This window comes from Mesoplodon densirostris, chromosome 2 (genome assembly GCF_025265405.1).
Source record: "Mesoplodon densirostris isolate mMesDen1 chromosome 2, mMesDen1 primary haplotype, whole genome shotgun sequence".
Classification (NCBI taxonomy): domain Eukaryota; kingdom Metazoa; phylum Chordata; class Mammalia; order Artiodactyla; family Ziphiidae; genus Mesoplodon; species Mesoplodon densirostris.
In genome coordinates, this window is record NC_082662.1 from 7,638,992 (window position 1) to 7,660,083 (window position 21,092).

At 45.8% G+C, this 21,092-nt stretch overlaps 1 protein-coding gene across 1 annotated transcript; it reads left to right on the top strand.

The window, feature by feature from the left end:
- The first annotated feature begins 1,326 nt into the window (after positions 1-1,326).
- On the top strand, positions 1,327-19,118 carry RBP7 (retinol binding protein 7). Its single transcript, XM_060079686.1, has 4 exons — positions 1,327-1,406; positions 11,996-12,174; positions 12,294-12,395; positions 18,892-19,118. The coding sequence occupies exons 1-4, from the start codon at positions 1,334-1,336 to the stop codon at positions 18,940-18,942; spliced, it is 405 nt and encodes a 134-aa protein (XP_059935669.1). The 5' UTR covers positions 1,327-1,333; the 3' UTR covers positions 18,943-19,118.
- Positions 19,119-21,092: the final 1,974 nt, after the last annotated feature.

A 21,092-nucleotide genomic window follows, 5' to 3' on the forward strand; every position in this document is an offset into this window, starting at 1 on the left:
GGGCTTCAGTAATTGTGGCTCACGGGCTCTGGAGCACAGGCTCAGTAGTTGTGGTGCATGGGCTTAGTTGCTCCACGGCATGTGGGATCTTCCCAGACCAGGGATCGAACCCAAGTCCCCTGCATTGGCAGGCAGATTCTTAACCGCTGCGCCACCAGGGAAGTCCCGAGAGGCATCTTAAGCAGTGAGAGGTGACACATGAGCTCTGGAGTCAGCCTGCCTGAGATCGAATCCAGACTCTTCCACCAACTGTATGAACATGGGCAAGTTACTTAACCTCTCTGTGTCTCAGGGTTTGTCTCTGTCAAATGGAGATACTAAAGTAACTATTGGAGAGGTAGGATTTTGTGATAAATGATAATACACATAGTAATCACTCAATAAAAGTTGGCTATTAATATACTTGAGTCTGGAGCTCACGGGAGAGATCAGAAATGGACAGATAAGCTGTACACCTGAAACTAACCCAACACTGTAAATCAACTATACTCCAATAAAAAAAAATTTTTAATAGAAAAAAAAGAAAAGAAATGGACAGATAAGTCTTGGAGCCAGCCTATAGAGAGGGTGTTTGAGGCTATTATAGGTTAGCCCACATTCCCAACACCTTACGCTTTGGCCTTTCTGTACTGACAAGGCTAAAGACTAGATACTAGATTCCCCAGGCTCCCTTGCAGTTAGAATTAGCATAAGACACAGTTTGGGCCAATGAGGGTAAACAGAAATCTGATGAAGGGATAATGGCAGGTGGTGCCCTACCCCTTCTTTCCCACCTTGAATGTGGATGTTCCGGCTGGAAGCCCAGCAGCCAACTCATCACAGTGAGGTAACCGGCAGGAATCACAGAGCCAGGAGAATCAGAGGTGCCACTTCCGTGACAATGGAGCTGCCGTATCATCACCCACAACTGCTTATCCCAGGACTGCTTGACAGGTAAGGAAAGTAACCCCCTATTTATTGAGACCACTAGAGTTGGATTTATTGGCATATTATTTGCAGCTGACACAGTAATCAATGCCATGCCTTTGAAGGAGATCCCTTGGTTAGTAACGTGTAGGCAGAGAAAACAGGGTGGCTGTGATCACGGTTTGGAGTTAAAGCAGAGAGGAGGAAGCCCGAAGGAAAACTGAGCTACCTCCAAAAGGGCGGTAGCAGAAATACAGGAGCGCGTGGCGAAGGAGGCTTCGAGTGGGGAGGACTTCCCGGAGGCCTGTGCCCGGTGCTCCCCGCAAAGCTCCTCCCAGCGCGGTCCCGCCCCGGTCCCGCCTCCCCGGCCGCACATTTACCTCCCGAGTCCCCACCGCCCACCGCCAGTGCCGCCCCGAGCCCCGCCATGCCCACCGACTTCAGCGGCACCTGGAACCTGCTCAGCAGCGACAACTTTGAGGGCTACATGCTGGCCCTAGGTAGGGTCGTGGGGGGCGTGCGGGGGCCTCGGGCTCCGGCCGGGCTGGCCTGTGGGTCAGTCTCCCTGTCTCCCCTCACCCTCGTCCGTCCGTCCTTCCGTCCCCCCGTCTGCCTGAGGATCCGCCGGTTCCCCCCGCTTCCCCACCCCCGTCTATCCTCCGTCTCGCTGTCCGTCCTTCTGACCGTCGGTCTCCCACCCCCGTCCGTCTGCCAGTCCTCCAGTCGGTCTGCCTGTCCCCCCATCCTTCGGTCTCCCCCATCCCCTTCCCCCGCCACCCGTCTGCCCATGTCCCGGTCCCTCCCGTCCTTCCTCCTGTCCCCCGTCCGCCCACCCGTTCCCCGTCCTTCTTTCTCCCCCGTCCGCGAGTCTCTCTGCCTGTCCTTCCGTGTGTCCGCCGGTGTCCCGTGCGTCTCTACCCCGCGGCCGAGGCTCCTGTCCTATCGCGGACTTCCAAGCAGGCGGGGGCGCGGGTGGCATGGGCCCACCTCGCTGGGAGGCTCGGGGACACGATGGGGGTCCAGCCGGGTGAGGGGGCGCCCCGGCCCGAAGCCCCTCCCGGGAGAACCTCGCTGCGCAGCCGCTTGAACGCGAGGCTCCGGGCGGCGGCTCTGGGATTCCCCGCGCCCAGTGGCCGTCCCGGGGAGATCCCGGCCGGCCGCATCAGCATCGCCTGGAGCTGGTCCGGGACGTGGATTCTCGGGCCCCAGAGGACCTTCCCCAGCCGGTCTCCGGCCGCGCCCGCGCCCCCAGGTGACTCTGGTGCCAGGTGGAGTTCGGGAGCTACGTTTGAAATCTTCAGTTTTCTGGCTTCTCCTTCCCTCGAGGGCTTGAGGAGGGTCAAGAAACCCAGACCCCTTAGAGGCCACTACCCCGTCCCCCGCTACCCCGGGGCCCAATTCCAGCCGGGAGGACTGTGGGTGGCCGCCTGGGGGGGGGGGTCGCTTCCACCGCCCCCTGCCCGGCTTGGGCTCCGGCGCTAGGCGCGGAGGGAAGGGAACGCGGGGACCTCCAGGGTGCGTAGGGGGGCGGCGGGGCCCCGTCCAATGGCCTTGCTTCCCAGAGGGCCTCAAGAGTTTATTTCCTGCCGGGACTGTAGAACGCCTCCCTTCCGTGCCGATTCTTAGTTCGTCCTGCCCTTAGTTTAATTCTTCAGAGTTGATGGTTCTGAGCACCTACTCTGTGCCAAGCACTTTCACCTAAATGACACCCATCAGTGGCGCTATTGACAGTTGGGCCAGAGTTGCTGGGAGTCTAGGGGGCTGGGGGCTGCTCTGGCTCCGCCTCTTCATTATCTGACCTGGGCCTCAGTTTCTCCATCTGTAAACTGAGAGCAGCGGGGTCCATTTTTTTTTAATTGTGCTAAAATAAATATAACATAAAATCGGCCATTTTAACCACTTTGAAATGTACGGTTCTGAGGCTCCCTTGTGTTTTTTGGGGGGTTTTTTGCGGTACGCGGGCCTCTCGCTGTTGTAGCCTCTCCCGTTGCGGAGCACAGGCTCTGGATGCGCAGGCTCAGTGGCCATGGCTCACGGGCCCAGCCGCTCCGCGGCATGTGGGATCTTCCCGGACCGGGGCACAAACCCGTGTCCCCGGCATCGGCAGGCGGACTCTCAACAACTGCGCCACCAGGGAAGCTCCTCCCGTGTGTTTTTTTTTTTTTTTTTTTTTTTGCTGTACGCGGGCCTCTCACTGTCGTGGCCTCCCCCATTGCGGAGCACAGGCTCCGGACGCGCAAGCTCAGCGGCCATGGCTCACGGGCCCAGCCGCTCCGCGGCATGTGGGATCCTCCCAGACCGGGGCACGAACCCGTATCCCCTGCATCGGCAGGCGGACTCTCAACCACTTGCGCCACCAGGGAGGCCCCCTCCCGTGTGTTTTTAAGATCTCCCAGCCTGTGGTAAGATTCTCCCCTCCCTTTCTCACACTAAGTAGGGAAGTCTGGAACTTCTCAAGCTAGATCTGATTCATACTGACACAAAACCTCATAGGCAAGGAAAAAGTATTTTTTCTCTACCCATCTTAGGTTCATTGGCTGGAGCCCTGTAAATTAGACCAAAAAAGACAGAGTAGGGACTTCCCTGGTGGCCCAGTGGTTAAGAATCCGCCTGCCATTGCAGGGGAGATGGGTGCGAGCCCTAGTCCAGGAAGATCCCACAAGCCGCGAAGCAGCTAAGCCCCGTGCACCACAACTACTGAGCCTGCGCTCTAGAGCCCGCATGCCACAACTACTGAAGCCCAAATGCCTAGAGCCCGTGCTCTGCGACAAGAGAAACCACCACAATGAGAAGCACGAGCACTGCAACGAAGACCCAATGCAGCCAAAAATTAATTAATTTTTTAAAAAAAGAGTAACAAGACACGAACAAAGAGAAGTTTGTTAGCACATGCATGGTGAATACACACAGGAACATTCAGTGATGAGCATCTCAGAGTGGTTAGAACTTGGTTATGTGGCATCTTAGTAAAGAGTAATAATTTCGTAGAGAAGTGACAAGACAAAGAAAAGGGCTTTGACTTTCTAGGGATGGCAAATTGTGGGAAGATAAGTACATGGAGGAACTAATGGAAAATGAGAGCTAGTTAGTAAAGTTTATTATGTAAATTCTGATGCCATCTCTAGGCTGATAGGAATCTAATGTTGTCTCCCTAACTTCTGTCCGACCTGGTACAGAGAGAGGGGAGACACATGTACACAATTATGTCCTGCTTCTGGGGGAAGGGCAGAGAGCGTTTCTTCTATCTGCTTCCCAATCATCCTCATTTCAAAATAGTCAGTATGACAAAGGGGCACATTTGAGGGTGGCATATTCTACCTTCACCTGAATCTCATTTCCTCTCTTTCCCATTCATAAGAAGGAATAAATGATGACTTTTCCCAAAGGCAGTAAATCCTGATAATGTACTTATCTCCTCACCCCCAAATTAGTGGTGACATGTGACCATAAGTGCTTTCTTCCCTGGTTTTCCTGGCTAGTATCTGGCTTTTTTATGGAGGATAAAGTGCTAAAGATCAGGGGATGGCTTTGAATTTTGCCTTGCTATGCTCTTTCTCTTTAACCATTTCCATGGCTGGCATTTATTTATTTATTTATTTGGCTGTGTTGGGTCAGTTGCGGCATGCGGGACCTTTCGTTGTGGTGCGGGCTCTTCGTTGCAGCACACAGGCTTCTCTCTAGTTGTGGCTTGCAGGTTTTCTCTCTCTAGTTGTGGCGCACAGGCTCCAGAGGGCCTGGGCTTTGTAGTTTGCAGCAGGGGGGCTCTCTCGCTGAGGTGCGCGAACTCAGTAGTTGCGGCGTGTGGGCTTAGTTGCCCTGTGGCATGTGGGATCTTAGTTCACTGACCAGGGATGACCCATGTCCCCAGCATTGGAAGGTGGATTCTTTACCCCTGGACCACCAGGGGAGGCCCTCCATGGCTTTTAGAGCAAATTTCTTAGAGAAGAAAACAGGGAATGGAGTCAGGGTCAACATTTCAAGTGTGCGAAGACATCTGTTGTTAAGCCTGTCACGTATCGCAGAGCAGCCTTCTGAGTGTTGTATTTAGTGTTTTTCAAATGCGTATTCATGGAATCCTTCACCTGTCCCCAATACTGTCTTGCTTTTCTTTACACTCTGCTATAACCCCTTGTTTGATACTTTCTTTTTCGTGATTTCAGTAGAAGCTTATCAATTATCTGGCACTATATTAGATCCTAGAGGCCAACAGAGGCTATTTATTTACATTAGCTATATTCATTTATCATCCAACCCATTTCACAAAGGATTAAGCCATAGAGTATTGAGTCAATATCCTGCCTCACTACTCCTTTTTTTACATTTGGTTCAGGTTCTAGAAAGATACTAGATCCAGACAACACATGAACTGTTATTTGCTGTCTGTTTCCCAAAAGAAATATAAGTGTGCTAAGGATACTGGAGTAGAGGCTAGTTAGTATAACAGACCACCAAGCTGGAAACCCAGATAACTAGCCGTTGATTGTTGGTAATAGAATCAAAGTCATATAACCTCTGAGTTCATTTAGATTCCCCATCTGTTAGAGGTGGTTGGATCAGATTTGATATTCTAAAGAGTGTCTAAAATACAAACCAAGGGATCTCTTAGTGTTACCTGAAATCTGGGTTCGCCTCTTGGTGGGTGTCCAGCCAAAAGACACAGCCAAGCCAAAGATCAGGAGAAGAAAGGATTTATTATTTCTTGCAGCAAGTAAGGACAACACTGTGGATCTTTCCCAAAGCAGTGTCTCCCTGAATAGCAAAATTGGTGAAGTTTTAAGCAAGGGTATATGCATATTCATGAAGGGGTTTGAGCAGAGGAGAATTCAGCATAGAATTGGGCAGAGTCCAAGATTTAGTTGATTCAACTCAGGAGGGTCAACACCATCATTATATCCTCCACCTGGGTGGGGGCCTTAGTTCCTGTGGAACTAAGACTGTATCAGATTGTTCTGTATATTCCTTGAGGAGGAATTGTTACCAAACTCAGGTTCAGCTTCTACTGCTCAAAAGCCAATACTAAAGAGGCAAGTGCTGGTAGAAAGGGAAGTTGCTTTAATCAGAAAAGCTGGCAATCTGGGGAGAAGGTGGACTCATGTCCCAAAACCAACTCCAAAGATTATGCTCAGCCATGAAAGTTTTTAAAGGGAAAAGGGCGGGGGGGAATCTCGGTTAATTATTAAGGTAGGAGGTCAAATTCTTCATCATTTTTCCATTGCTTGAAAACCTGCTGACTTCTCCTGATCTTCCTTTGGATGCTATTTTGCCTGTGTGGTCTGCCTGTAAATTTCCTCAGGGAGTTGCTGGGGGTAGAAAACTAGTCATTCTTTACTTAATTCTTCATTCCTACTTCTTTTAATCTACGGAAAGAATCAACAGGTTAGGCAAGGCATTGTGGACATTTAGTAGAACATAAGTCAGGAGTTAGGTTAAATGTTACCTAGTGATCTCATTGTCATAATTAAGGTTTAAGGGGAACAGAAATAGGCAAGCAGGAAAGGGGCAAAAAAGCTGCTTACAGAAGTAGGGCTCTGTTTTATTGCTGAAGTATTTTTTCTTGACTACTTTTCCTTTGTTCCTGCATCACTGAGACCTGCTCGAGGGCACTCATTATGGCCAGGCTTAGATCACAGAATGGCTAGGCCATGGGACTTCCCTGGCAGTCCAGTGATTAAGACTCTGTGCTTCCAATGCAGGGGGCGTGGGTTCAATCCCTGGGGAACTAAGACCCCACATACCACACAGCATGGCCAAAAACTAAACTAAACTAAACTAAAATAAAAATAAAAGGCAACACCAAAAAAATAAAAATGGCAAGGCCAAAAATGGTTTCTCTTATGTCGAGAAAGCCATGCCTGGTTCTCTTTCTCTGGGGGACCCCCTAACCTATCTGCTTACATTAGCATTTTATACAGTAGCTGAAATCAGCCTAAAACCTATTGCCAGTTGCCAAAAACCTGGGAAGAAAATGATTTGGCACACATGGCTATTTGTGTGGCAAACACTCTCTTCTTCCTTCCACGTGTAAAAACATAGACTCCAGGGCCAATGCATTTTTCCTGGGCAAAATAGGGGCTCAGATCCAGATGATTGTAGGGTCTTGTTACTCAAGGAACAGCAGAACTCCTTAGAATGCAGACACTTGTGCCTCATCCCAGATCCTGGATCTATGGAATCAGAATCTGCATTCAACCAGATTCTTAGGTGATTCTGAAACTGAGTAGAATCCTGTGGGGCCCTCATGGGTACAAATCCTTTCTGTGTCCCTCCTTTCTTATTTGTAGGAAGTAGTCATTCAGTTTCCTTGACCTTCCCTGAGTTCCAAAGATCAGATTCAAGTTGCTTATCAGGGAAAGTAGGGAATGCAGAAACAAAGGAAGAGCAGTCAAGAAACAATAATGCAGCCTTGGGGCAGGGTCCTTGTTCCTCCTCAAGGAATATACATAACAATACCTTTGAGTTCTTATGAAGGAACTAAGGTCTCCACCCAGGTGGAGGATGGTAACTTCAGACTGAGCACAAGATTCCTAGAACACCACCCTGAAAGTCTGCACACAGTGGAAGATAGCAAAGACTCTGACCCCCCTCCCCAAATGATTCTCCCTTTAAAGATGTTTATGTTTTTTTCTTTTATAAATGTATTTATTTATTTATTTTTGGCTGCACTTGGTCTTCGTTGCTGCCCACAGGCTTTCTCTAGTTGCTGCGAGCAGGGGCTACTCTTCGTTGTGGTGTGCAGTCTTCTCATTGCAGTGGCTTCTCTTGTTGCGGAGCATGGGCTCTAGGCACGCGGGCTTCAGTGGTTGTGGCATGGGGGCTCAGTAGCTGTGGCTCGCGGGCTCTAGAGTGCAGGCTCACTCTAGATATGAATAGTTGTGGTGCACACGAGCTTAGTTGCTCTGCGGCATGTGGGATCTTCCCGGACCAGGGCTCAAACCCGTGTTCCCTGCATTGGCAGGCAGATTCTTAACCACTGCGCCACCAGGGAAGTCCCCCAGCATCTCTTTTGAGGGGGAAAATTACTCCTTTCTGACTAGGGCAGATCCTGCAACTCCCCAACATGGCTCTGATACTGCTCTTTCCTAGCTTCTGCCTAATTGCAGGGAGAAGAAAGGCAATTTGTCCTTTGGACATTGAAGAAAGTTTGTTTGGGTTCTAAAGACTGGAGGAGCTAGCTCTGGATTTGGGAGTTCTTGGTGGACCCCACAATAGCAAAGGAAGACCCAAGGTGTGAAGCTCTAGGCAGGAAAGAATGCTGTGCTAATGCCTGCAAGGGCTTGACCATCTTGTGTGGACTCCCCTTTAATCCCATGAACATGAGAAGGCAGGGATGTTACCAGCTTGTCCAAGGTCACCACATAAACTGGATTTAAAGCCAGTATCTTTTGGCTCCAAGACCCACATTGCCTCAAGATTAGAAGTGGCTTTGGGATGAAGGGTTAATGTGAATAGATGAGGTTTAGAAAAGTATATGTTTGTGTTGGCCTCTTTGAGATCCTGCCCTAAAATGTGTATGCTCACACACATCCTTGTAATAGGATGTGCATCGTTTAGATTGTTTCTTCCTCCTGCTGGAGTGTCTTATTTACTCCTTAAAAATCTAATAGTGTGGGAAAGCATGGTTTGACCTAGACAAAAGCCTTATGAGCACTAAAGCCGTTTGGTCACTGAGGTCATGGTAAGTGTAGACCTGGCAGAAAATAACCAGAACTTAAGCTAATTTAAATTTTGATCTTTAAAAAGGCCAGCCTTGCAACTGCATATCTGTTAAGTGACAATCTTATAATGTGGTAGTGAAACCGAGTGGGGCCTGTGCGCGGAGGCCTTCTTTTGTCCACCATTTCTTCTTCTTTTTAAAAATTTATTTATTTATTTATTTGGCTGTGTCGGGTCTTAGTTTTGGCATGCAGGATCTTTTGTTGCGGCACAGGCTTCTCTAGTGGCGGCATGCTGGCTCCTCTCTGGTTGTGGTGCGGGGGGCTTAGATGCCCCACAGCATGTGGGATCTTATTTCCCCAACCAGGAATCAAACCCGAGTACCCTGCATTGGAAGGCAGGTTCTTAACCACTAGACCACCAGGGAAGTCCCTGTCCACCGTTTTTAAAAATTAATTAATTAATTATTTAATTAATCAATTTATTTATTTTTGGCTGTGTTGGATCTTCGTTGCTGCGCGCAGGCTTTCTCTAGTTGTGGTGAGCGGGGGCTACTCTTCGTTGAGGTGCATGGGCCATTGCAGTGGCTTCTCTTGTTGTGGAGCATGGACTCTAGAGCGCAGGCTCAGTAGTTGTGGCGCACGGGCTTAGTTGCTCTGCGGCATGTGGGATCTTCCCGGACCAGGGCTCGAATCCATGTCCCCTGCATTGGCAGGAGGATTCCTAATCACTGTGCCACCAGGGAAGCCCTCTTGTTTGTTTTTGTTCCACATACAGAATAGGGTTTAAGGAAAGTCAGTGATACTTATTTTAAATTTGGATTGGTCATTTTAATAATCAGATAAATATTTTAAGGGTTTAGCCTCAATGTTTAAACATTGCTGAAAACAAGTAAAGACTGGATCATTTGCATTTCATGCTAAAAACTTGGGTTCTAGGTTAAAAACACTTAAAAAATGTTTTTATTGAAATATAGTTGATTTACAATGTTGTGTTGATTTCTGCTGTAAAACAGTGATTGAGTTATACGTATGTATTCTTTTTCATATTCTTTTCCATTATGGTTTATCACAGGTTATTGAATATAGTCCCCTGTGCTATACAGTAGGACCTTGTTGGTGACCCATCCTATATATAATAGTTTGTATCTGCTAATCCCGAACTCCCAATCCTTCCCTCCCCAACTCCACCCTTCTTGCCAGCCACAAGAGGGGTGTGAGTCTATGTCCGTGAGTCTGTTTCTGTTTCGTAGATATTTATATTTTAGATTCCACATATAAGTGATATCCTATGGTATTTGTCTTTCTCTTTCTGACTTGCTTCACTTAGTATGATAATCTCTAGGTCCATCCATGTTGCTGTAAACGGCATTATTTCGTTCTAAAACATTTACACTATCATTGAGCTGAGAAATGGGTGAGACTGGGAATTCCTTGGCAGTCCAGTGGTTAGGACTCCGTGCTGTCACTGCCCAGGTTCAATCCCTGTTCACGGAACCAGGATCCCGCAAGCCACGTGGCGAGGCCAGAAAAAGAGAAAAATTTTTTAAGAAGACAAAAGAAATGGGTGGGGGCTAACGAGATGCTGAAGGACCCCTACGCAGGGCTTGGCCACGTTTTCTAGGCTGGAAATGGAAGTATGAGGCGCCCAGCCCTGAGAAGCACAGCTAACCCCAAGTGGCAGTCGTGTCAGGAAAAACCGAATCTGTTAGGCAAACAAATTAAAACAGGGGTCAACTCTGGGACCAAGCTACCTGCAATGAGGTACGTAAGTCTCTGCAATGAAGATTCCTAAAACTTTATTCTATGTAATAGGACAATCCCTAAATAGGAGAACCATGCCCTGTGACTCATAGAATTGTCCAGGGTGACGAGCCAGCATATAGCTGTGGCTGCCTGATCATGTCAGATCGTGTCACCTGCTCTAAACATTCCAGTGGCTCCCGTCTGACTCCATCTTGCTCTGGGTTAAAGTCCGATGGTCCTTGTCCCCTCACATCTCATCTCTAGGTCTCCTCCTCCTCCTCAATCTCCCTCATTCTGCTCCAGCCACCCCAGGCTCCTGGGTGTTCCTGAGACCATCTGGCACGCCCTTCCTGGGATCCTTGTGACCTCTGTCTTACACTTCTTTCCCCCCAAATCTGCACAGTTTACAGCTCACTTCGTCATTTCCCTCAGCTCTGGCTGAAATGGCACTTGGCTTCCCTATTTAAAATAGCAACCCTGCGTCCTCAAGTCCATTCTCTACATCTGCGTCTTTATTCCTGTCCTGCCCCTAGCTGGGACGAAGTGAGAGAGTGGCATGGACATATATACACTACCAAATGTAAAATAGATAACTAGTGGGAAGCAGCCGCATAGCACAGGGAGAGCAGCTCGGTGCTTTGTGACCACCTAGGGGGGTGGGATAGGGAGGGTGAGAGGGAGACACAGGAGGGAGGAGATATGGTGATATACGTATATGTATATGTATAGCTGATTCACTTTGTTATAAAGCAGAAACTAACGCACCATTGTAAAACAATTATACTCCAATAAAGATGTTACAAATAAATAAATAAATAAAATAAAATAAAATAGCAACCCTTACCTCTAGTACATAATGGGTTGATAGCCACTTAATGGGAGCTGTCTATACCAAAATGCTGATCGTCTCAGTGTTCCATGTTTTGGTGTGTGACTCTTTTTTAAAGCTTATTAAAGGTTTCTCAATGTATAGTAGTATTTGCATGATTACAATGTTTTTTGAGGTGCTTTTTTTCCTCTTTTTTCATTTTAATTTTTTTCTTGTTTTAATTTTTAAAATTAAAAAAAATTTTTTAATTATTAAGTTTTTGTTTGGCTGCACCACACAGCTTGCGGGATCTTAGTTCCCCGACCAGGGATCGAACCCAGGCTCTTGGCAGTAAAAGCGCCGAGTCCTAACCACTGGACTGCCAGGGAATTCCCTGTTTGTTTTTCTTTTTTGTTAGAGTGATTTGTTTTGTTTTGTTTTGTTTTCCCAGTGTTCAGAAACTGTTCAAATGCTGTCTTAATTGGAAGTGTAAATGTATAAAGCAGAAAAAGGCAGCTGTGACTGAGGCTGGATTGGGGCCTGAGCCCAGTCCCCTTGGCTTCCTCATCCTCTTGTCAACCTCTGAGGGGATTCCCAGAACTGTCTCTGCCATGCCCAGCTTCAAATCCATCACCTAACGCACAGCCAGCCAAATGAACTTTCCCTGAAAGCTGTTCAAGATTTTTAATCAGCCTCTGGAAGGAGATTTGCCAGGATAGCTGACCCTGTAGATCCAATATTGTCAGGAAATGACGCTGAAGTTGTAAAAGCAACACCAGCCATCAAATACAATGATCTTGAGGACAGCTGCCAAATTCTTAGCTTTTGCATCTCAAGGAAATGTTGAAATGTCTTCTTTTCTTTCTAAAAAATTATTTTTAAGGTATTGACTTTGCCACTCGTAAGATAGCGAGGCTGCTGAAACCACAGAAAGTGATTGAGCAGAATGGGGATTCTTTTAGCATCCAGACGAACAGCAGCTTCAGGAACTACCTTGTGAAATTTAAAGTTGGAGAAGAATTTGATGAGGATAACAAAGGCCTGGATAACAGAAAATGCAAGGTAAAAATTAAAGTAATGACATAGGCTTTTAGTTTTGCAAGGTTACCTTGGCACCCTCCCTAGTAATACCTGAGGATGTTGCTAGAGCAAACCAGTATTTTCTCCCATCCCTCATGCAGAGCTTGGTCATCTGGGACAATGACAGACTCACCTGTGTGCAGAAGGGGGAAAAGAAGAACAGAGGCTGGACCCATTGGATTGAAGGGGACCAACTCCACCTGGTACTTGCCCTGTTTTGTTCTTTTTTAAATTTTATTGAAGTATAGTTGATTTACAATGTGTTAATTTCTGCTGTACAGCAAAGTGACTCAGTTATATATATTCTTTTTTATGTTCTTTTCTATGATGGTTTATCCCAGGACATTGAGTATAGTTCCCTGTGCTATACAGTAGGACCCTGTGGTCCATCCATTCTGTATGTAATAGTTTGCATCTACTATCCCCAAACTCCCAGTCCATCCCTTCCCTCCCCCCGCCCTTGGCAACCACAAGTCTGGTCTCTATGTCTGTGAGTCTGTTTGTGCTTCATAAATAGGTTCATTTGTGTCATATTTTAGATTCCACATATGAGTGATATCATATGATATTTGTTTTTCTCTGTCTGACTTACTTCACATAGTATGATAATCTCTAGTTGCATCCATGTTACTGAAAATGACATTATTTTGTTCTTTTTATGGCTGAGTAGTATTCCATTGTGTGTGTGTGTGTGTGTATCTTCTTTATCCATTCATCTGTCAATGGACATTTAGATTGTTTCCATGTCTTGGCTATTGTGAATAATGCTGCTATGAACATAGGGGTGCATGTATCTTTTTGAATTATAGTTTTGTCTGGGTATATACTGAGGAGTGGGATTGCTGAATCATATGGTAATTATTTTTTTTTGTATTTATTACTTTATTAGTATTATTATTATACAGCAGGTTCTTATTATCTATTTTATACATATTAGTGTGTATACATGTCAATCCCAATCTCCCAATTCATTTCATCCCACCCCCACCCCCACTTCCCCCCTTGGTGTCCATATGTTTGTTCTCTACATCTGTGTCTCTATTTCTGCCTTGCAAACCAGTTCAACTGTACCATTTTTCTAGATTCCACATATATGCATTAATATATATTTGTTTTTCTCTTTCTCACTTGCTTCACAGTCTCTAGGCCCATCCACGTCTCTACAAATGACCCAATATCGTTCCTTTTCATGGCTGAGTAATATTCCATTGTATATATATGTACCACATCTTGTTTATCCATTCATCTGTCGATGGGCATTTAGGTTGCTTCCATGACCTGGCTATTGTAAACAGTGCTGCAGTGAACATTGGGGTGCATGTGTCTTTTTTTTTTCTTTTTTTTTCTTTTTTTTGCGGTATGCGGGCCTCTCACTGTTGTGGCCTCCCCCGTTGCGGAGCACAGGCTCCGGACGCGCAGGCTCCGGACGCGCAGGCTCAGCGGCCATGGCTCACGGGCCCAGCCGCTCCGCGGCATATGGGATCCTCCCAGACCGGGGCACGAACCCGTATCCCCTGCATCGGCAGGCGGACTCTCAACCACTTGCGCCACCAGGGAGGCCCGCATGTGTCTTTTTGAAGTATGGTTTTCTCTGGGTATATGCCCAGTAGTGGGATTGCTGAGTCATATGGTAATTCTATTTTTAGTTTTTTTAAAGAACTTGCATACTGTTCTCCATAATGACTGCACCAATTGACATTCCCACCAACAGTGTAGGAGGGTTCCCTTTTCTCCACACCCTCTCCAGCATATGTTATTTTTAGACTTTTTAATGATGGTCATTCTGACTGGTGTGAGCTGGTTCCTCATTGTAGTTTTGATTTGCGTTTCTCTAATAATTAGCGATGTTGAGCATGTTTTCATGTGCCTATTGGCCATTTGTATGTCTTCTTTGGAGAAATGTACATTTAGGTCTTCTGCCCATTATTTTGATTGGGTTGTTTGTATTTTCTTGTTGAGTGTTCTTATTTCTGATGAGATGGTTAAAGAAAATGCTGAACAGGAAACCATGACCAGCAATCCTACCACCCCAACTCACTGTTTTCAGTTTGGTGTCTTACCATCCAGTCTGTTAGAATATTCTGCCTTTTCATTCAATAGAAAAACATATTCCAGGTTTCTAAACAATTTCCCTATTGAATTCATCAGGTATAAATTAAATACACATAATAACATAGCAAACTGGCTGCATAATATTCCATCAGGTTCATGAACTCTCATATTAGTAAAAACATTTTCTTAATTTCAATGTCCAGGAATATCTCAGGGTGTTTTCAGCTATTTCTTAAATTCACATAAACAGACTTTTCTGCATGCATGGATTTATTGCCTTGGGAAAAATTCACAGAGAGGATCAGTGTTGTCAGAGACATCATTGCCTCCTGCTACTTTATTGCCTTACTCGCTTCCAAAAGGGTATATCAATTTCTTATGCCACCAGCACTTCAAAACCATACACATTATAGCTCAACCTAATCAATAATTTCTAAATATAATCTAGAGGGTATAAAAATTGTACATCAAGGCTTAATTATGGCTTTTAAAATGAGAATTTCTTTCTGCCATACAGGTATGTTACAATGCTTACATTTTTTTAAATTAATTAATTAATTAATTAATTAATTGTGGCTGCATTGGGTCTTTGTTGCTGCTCACGGGCTTTCTCTAGTTGCGGTGAGCAACTACTCTTTGTTGTGGTGTGCAGGCTTCTCGTTGCGGTGGCTTTTCTTGTTGTGGAGCATGGTCTCTACGCGCACGAGCTTCAGTAGTTGTGGCATGTAGGCTCAGCAGTTGTGGCTCGCGGGCTCTAGAGCGCAGGCTCAGTAGTTGTGGCTCGCGGGCTTAGTTGCTCCGCGGCATGTGGGATCTTCCCAGACCAGGGCTTGAACCCACGTCCCCTGCATCGGCAGGCAGTTTCTTAACCACTGCACCATCAGGGAAGCCCTGGCTTACATTTTCTGAGTGATGATTTTGAGTGTGATTATTTAGCTAAATGCTTTGAGTGCATTTTCTCACTTAGTCTTCACGACAGTCCTGTGAAAGGGACACTATTTTTTCCATTTACAAATGAAGAAGTGGAGAGTTAGAAATTCCCCGAGGTTGCAGAGTAGAGATTCAAATCTAAGTCTGACAAGAATGTGTGCTTCCAACTCTATGTTTTTTTAAGTCTCAACGTACATGTGAAATCTAGGTGAGATCCATGAAAACAAAATGAGAGCACTCATCTTAAAGTTGGATATGGGTGGTATTTGAGAGTCTGGGGAGTCTTTGATTACAAAGACATTGAAGATATTTTGATCCTTAGATTGACAAATCTCACACTCTTCTGGCAATAAAAACAAAGTTAAGAAACTTGCCCTCACAAAAATGTAACATGAAACTACAAAGAAAACACAGATTTGTTTGAGGATTCAGATTAGTTGGCTGTAAGAAGTAATGTTCAAACTGCATGCATCCTTCTTTGGCATAGCCAAGAACTCTGCCTAAGCAGAGGATAGAAGGACCCTTGCTCTAAGGATACTCTTGGGATGATTCTTACAAGCTGTGACACAATAAAAATAAATATTTGAACAATCCCATTCACCACTGCAACTAAAGAATAAAATATCTAGGAATAACCTACGTAAGGAGGTAAAAGACCTGTACTCAGAAAACTATAAGACACTGATAAAAGAACTCAAAGATGACACAAACAGATGGAGAGATATACCATGTTCTTGGAATGGAAGAGTCAATATTGTGCAAATGACTATACTACCCAAAGCAATCTACAGATTCAATGCAATCCCTATCAAATTACCAGTGGCATTTTTTACGGAACTAGAACAAAAAAAATCTTAAAATTTGTATGGAGACACAAAGGACCCCGAATAGCCAAAGTGGTCTTGAGGGAAAAAAACGGACCTGGAGGAATCAGACTCCCTGACTTCAGACTATACTACAAAGCTACAGTAATCAAGACAATATGATACTGGCACAAAAACAGAAATATAGATATATGGAACAGGATAGAAAGCCCAGAGATAAACCCATGCACCTATGGTCAACTAGTCTATGACAAAGGAGGCAAAGATATACAATGGAGAAAAGACAGTCTCTTCAATAAGTGGTGCTGGGAAAACTGGACAGCTACATGTAAAAGAATGAAATTAGAACACTCCCTAACACCATACACAAAAATGAACTCAAAATAGATTAGAGACCTAAATGTAAGACCAGACACTATAAAACTCTTAGTCGAAGATATAGGAAGAACACTCTTTGACATAAATCACAGTAAGATCTTTTTTGACCTATCTCCTAGAGTAATGGAAATAAAAACAAAAATAAACAAATGGGACCTAACGAAACTTCAATGCTTTTGCAAAGCAAAGGAAACTACAAACAAGATGAAAAAACAACCCTCAGAATGGGAGAAAATATTTGCAAATGAATCAATGGACAAAGGATTAATCTCCAAAATATATAAACAGCTCATGCAGCTCAATATTAAACAAACAAACAACCCAATCAGAAAATGGGCAGAAGACCTAAATAGACATTTCTCCAAATAAGACATACAGATGTCCAAGAAGCACATGAAAAGCTGCTCAACATCACTAATTATTAGAGAAATGCAAATCAAAACGACAATGAGGTATCACCTCACACCAGTTAGAATGGGCATTATCAGAAAATCTACAAATAACAAATGCTGGAGAGGGTGTGGAGAAAAGGGAACCCTCTTGCACTGTTGGTGGGAATGTAAATTGATACAACCACTATGGAGAACAGTATGAAGTATTTTTATTTATTTAATTTATTAATTAATTTATTTATTTTTTGTGGTACACGGGCCTCTCACTGTTGTGGCCTCTCCCGTTGTGGAGCACAGCCTCCGGACACGCAGGCTCAGCGGCCATGGCTCACGGGCCCAGCCGCTCCACGGCACGTGGGATCTTCCCGGACTGGGGCACGAACCCGTGTCCCCTGCATCGGCAGGCGGGCTCTCAACCACTGCGCCACCAGGGAAGCCCATGGAGTATTTTTAGTTAAAAAACTAAAAACAGAATTACCATATGACCCAGCGATCCCACTACTGGCATACACCCAGAGAAACTATAATTCAAAAAGGCACATGCACCCCAATGTTCATTGCAGCACTATTTACAATAGCCAGGTCATGGAAGCAACCTAAATGCCCATTGACAGATGAATGGATAAAGAAGATGTGGTACATATATACAATGGACTATTACTCAGCGATAAAAAGGAATAAAATTGGGTCATTTGTAGAGACATGGATGGATCTAGAGACTGTCATACAGAGTGAAGTAAGTCAGAAAGAGAAAAACAAATATCATACATTAACACATATATGTAGAAACTAGAAAAATGGTACAGATGAACCGGTTTGCAGGGCAGAAATTGAGACACATATGTAGAGAACAAATGTATGGACACCAAAGGGGGAAAGTGGCATGGGTGGGCATGATGAATTGGGAGATTGGGATTGACATGTATACACTAACATGTATAAAATGGATAACTAATAAGAACCTGATGTATAAAAAAATAAATAAGATAAAATTCAAAAATTCAAAAAAAATAGAGTATACATACATACATACATACATACATACATATTTGGTCTTTGTACCTGGTTCCTAAAACCCCTGGAATCTCAGAGTTATGAGAGTGTCTTCTGTGTGCTAATGAGCTGACTGGTGGCTGGGGACCCCAGATAGCTTCAGAATGGGGGCTGGTCCCAAGAAAGATCAAGGCAGGATTAGAAAGCTGGAACTCTCAGCACAGCCCCTGAGCTTGGGTGAGGGAAGAGGATCTGGAGATTAAGTTAATGACCAATGGCCAGTGATTTAAGCTATCATACCTGTGTAATGAAACCTCCATAAAAACCCCTACATAAGGGGGTTCAGAGAGCTTCCTGGTTGGTAAAGACATAGAAGTACTGGAAGGGTAGCCCTCCTGGAGCTCTGCCCGCCCTGCCAAACTCCCCCATGCCCCACCCCCGGCGATACCTTCTCCTATGCATCTCTTCCGTTTGGCCCTTCCTGAGTTGCATCCTTTACAACAAACCTGTAAGTACAAGTAAAGAGTGTTTCTGTGAGCCATTCTAGCAAAGTATTGAACCTGAGGGGAGGGGGTTGTGGGAATCCCCAATTTACAGTTGTTCAGTCGGAAGTATGGGTGGCCTGGGACTTGTGATTGATGTCTGAAATAAGGGCAATCTCATGAGACTAAGCCCTTGACCTGTGGGGTCTGCACTAGCTCTGGTCCTCAGTGTCAGAACTGAATTAAATTCTTGGCCATCCAGCAGTGGATAAGACTCTGCACTCCCAATGCAGTGGGCCTGGGTTCGATCCCTGGTCAGGGAACTAGATCCCACATGCATGCCACAACTAAGGAGCCCTCCTGTCGCAACTATGGAGCCCACATGCTGCAACTAAGGAGCCTGCCTGCCGAAACTAAGACCTGGTTCAACTAAATAAATAAATATTTTTTTTAAAGAGAGAGAAGGATACAAGTAAAGTGAAAATTTAAAAAAAGAAAAATTCTTGACCATCCAGTTTGGTGTCAGAGGGTTGGAGACATGGGATTGGAAAAGACACCACGTACCTGGTGTCAGAAGTGTTGTGACTAATAGTAATAGACCACATGCCAACTCATCTTCTTTCGTCTTCCCTTCCTCCCTGCCCCTAGGAAATGTTCTGTGAAGGCCAAGTGTGCAAACAGACGTTCCAGCGAGCTTGATCTGTATCCAGCCGCAGAGTCCACATGTGGCAGTAGCTTAATGCTGAATTATATTCCATAATAAACAGGTGTTGATCTGTCCTGGTTTGGTGGATGGGGCCTTGTGGTCAGAAAGATGTCACACATCGTGTATGAGAAGCCATTTGGATTGTGAGAAAACTTCTCAGCTTCAATAAACCTGTCCAATGATTATGACATTTTCCTTCTAAATTTAGCGTATCTCCTTATTTTCAGAAATATTTGGAAGCCTTCTAGGCACACCACTGACACACCAGTGAACAAGTTTTAATTCCCGTCTTCCAGGTCTAGTGAGGAAAATGGAGGAAACAAACAGTCTGAACAGTGGTGAGAAGTATAGGCAGCTGTGAGAGCTCAGGAGGGGCAAATCTGACATCTGGGGATGGGCAGGTGGTGGCAGGGGTCTGGGGTATTTCTGGAGGTGAGCCTTAAGCTGGGACCTGAAGCATAGGTAAGCAGGAAGCGTTCTAGGCAAAAGTTGGAGGGATGTTTGAAGAACTGAAAAGATGGCTATAGCTGCAGCTTAGGGTGCATTGGGTGGGGTGGTGGGGGGAGAGATGGCAGGGGAAACTGACATGACAGTCAGGGGCCCTACCATGAAGAATCTTGAATGCTAGGGTAAAGAGGTGAGATTTTTGTCCCCAAGGTAATAATAGGAAGATGGTGACGGGTATTAAGCAGATACGCACAATTAGGTTGGCTCAGAGGAGTAACTCTGAATGCAGAGGGAAGAAAGATTGTGGCTGGGGGATGCAAATCAGGAGGCAGTTTGGAAAGCCTGGTGGAAATCACAGTGTGAGGTGACGTCATTCGGGATCACCTGGAGCCCGGGTCTCAAATACGGGAAAAGGACTCCTGGGACTGGAGAGAAGTAACCATTTATTAAGGAGGCAGAATCTATAGTCCTACGTGATGGACGAGATCTAGGGATGCTGGCAGGGGGAAGAGTCAAGGGAGGTGCTCTCTTTTGTTTCAGGCTGCTATAGGAAGGGTGAGGCCCATCAGAAAGAAGGTAACACAAGCAGAAGAAGGAAGTGGAGTCAGAACTTCAGATTCTGAGGTGCCTGTGCCGGGTGAAAGCCAGGCTGCCAGGAGACAATGCATAGATGGGTGCAGAGACACGCACAAGTGGTCAAGCATATAAACTATACATATGGGGCTTCCCTGGTGGCACAGTGGTTGAGAGTCCGCCTGCCGATGCAGGGGACACAGGTTTGTGCCCCGGTCCGGGAAGATCCCACATGCCGCGGAGCGGCTGGGCGCGTGAGCCATGGCCGCTGAGCCTTCGCGTCCGGAGCCTGTGCTCCGCAATGGGAGGGGCCACAGCAGTGAGAGGCCTGCGTACCACAAAAAAAAAAATTAATTAATTAATTAATTAAACTACACATGTGGATGAGACTGTCTGGGACATTATGTTTAAAGTGAGAAGAGAGAAACCCGAGGTACAAACCCCACAGCCCCAGGACCAGAGGGGCGGGAAAAACAGGGAGGCATCAGGAAAGCAAAGGAAGGAAACATTCAGGCTTGAGGGAGGGTTCAGTGCTCTCTGAGATGCCCAAGTTATCCAGAAGGCGAGGTGCAGGATTTTGCCATCTTGGTGAGGATGGTTTAGCAGCACAGCTGGTACTGAAGCAGCATGCGAAGGGTTTTGGAACCAGCAGAGGCGAAGGGGTACAGACGGGGAGAAGCAGAAGGGACGTGGTGTAGTTTCAGGGAGCCTTGGAGGGGAGCAACTTGGTGAGATGGATGGAATTTATGGACTATAGAGTCTATGCCAGATGACAAGGCAAGTCAGGGAAGGACTCATGGCCACTGAGTACTCACCACGTGCTAGGCTCTAAGCTGGGCTTTAGGGATTCCGTGGACAACAGCAGAGGAAAGGTCTGTGCCTGTAGGAGCTTACTATTTGCTGGTGATGACAGATATCTATAGAAAATTAAAGTCTGAGTATCAGATATAGCTCTTGTTTTAAGTGTGGACAAAAAATATGGCCTGCCATATCAGTAAACCAAGGATGTTGCAGCCATCAAGCCACCAGCCACTGCGGCTGCCTCCAACTTTGCACCCTGATGGGACCCAGGATGGAGAAAAATAGGATACTGGCCTTAGATAGCTGAGGTGCACATCAAAGG

What these genes read in the sequence shown, in the direction of transcription:
- RBP7 (XM_060079686.1), top strand. Translation starts at nt 1,334, where the DNA reads ATGCCCACCGACTTCAGCGGCACCTGGAACCTGCTCAGCAGCGACAAC. An exon ending in TGGATAACAGAAAATGCAAG is followed by an intron (nt 12,175 to 12,293) that starts GTAAAAATTAAA and finishes TCCCTCATGCAG; the next exon opens with AGCTTGGTCATCTGGGACAA. An exon ending in AAGGGGACCAACTCCACCTG is followed by an intron (nt 12,396 to 18,891) that starts GTACTTGCCCTG and finishes CCCTGCCCCTAG; the next exon opens with GAAATGTTCTGTGAAGGCCA.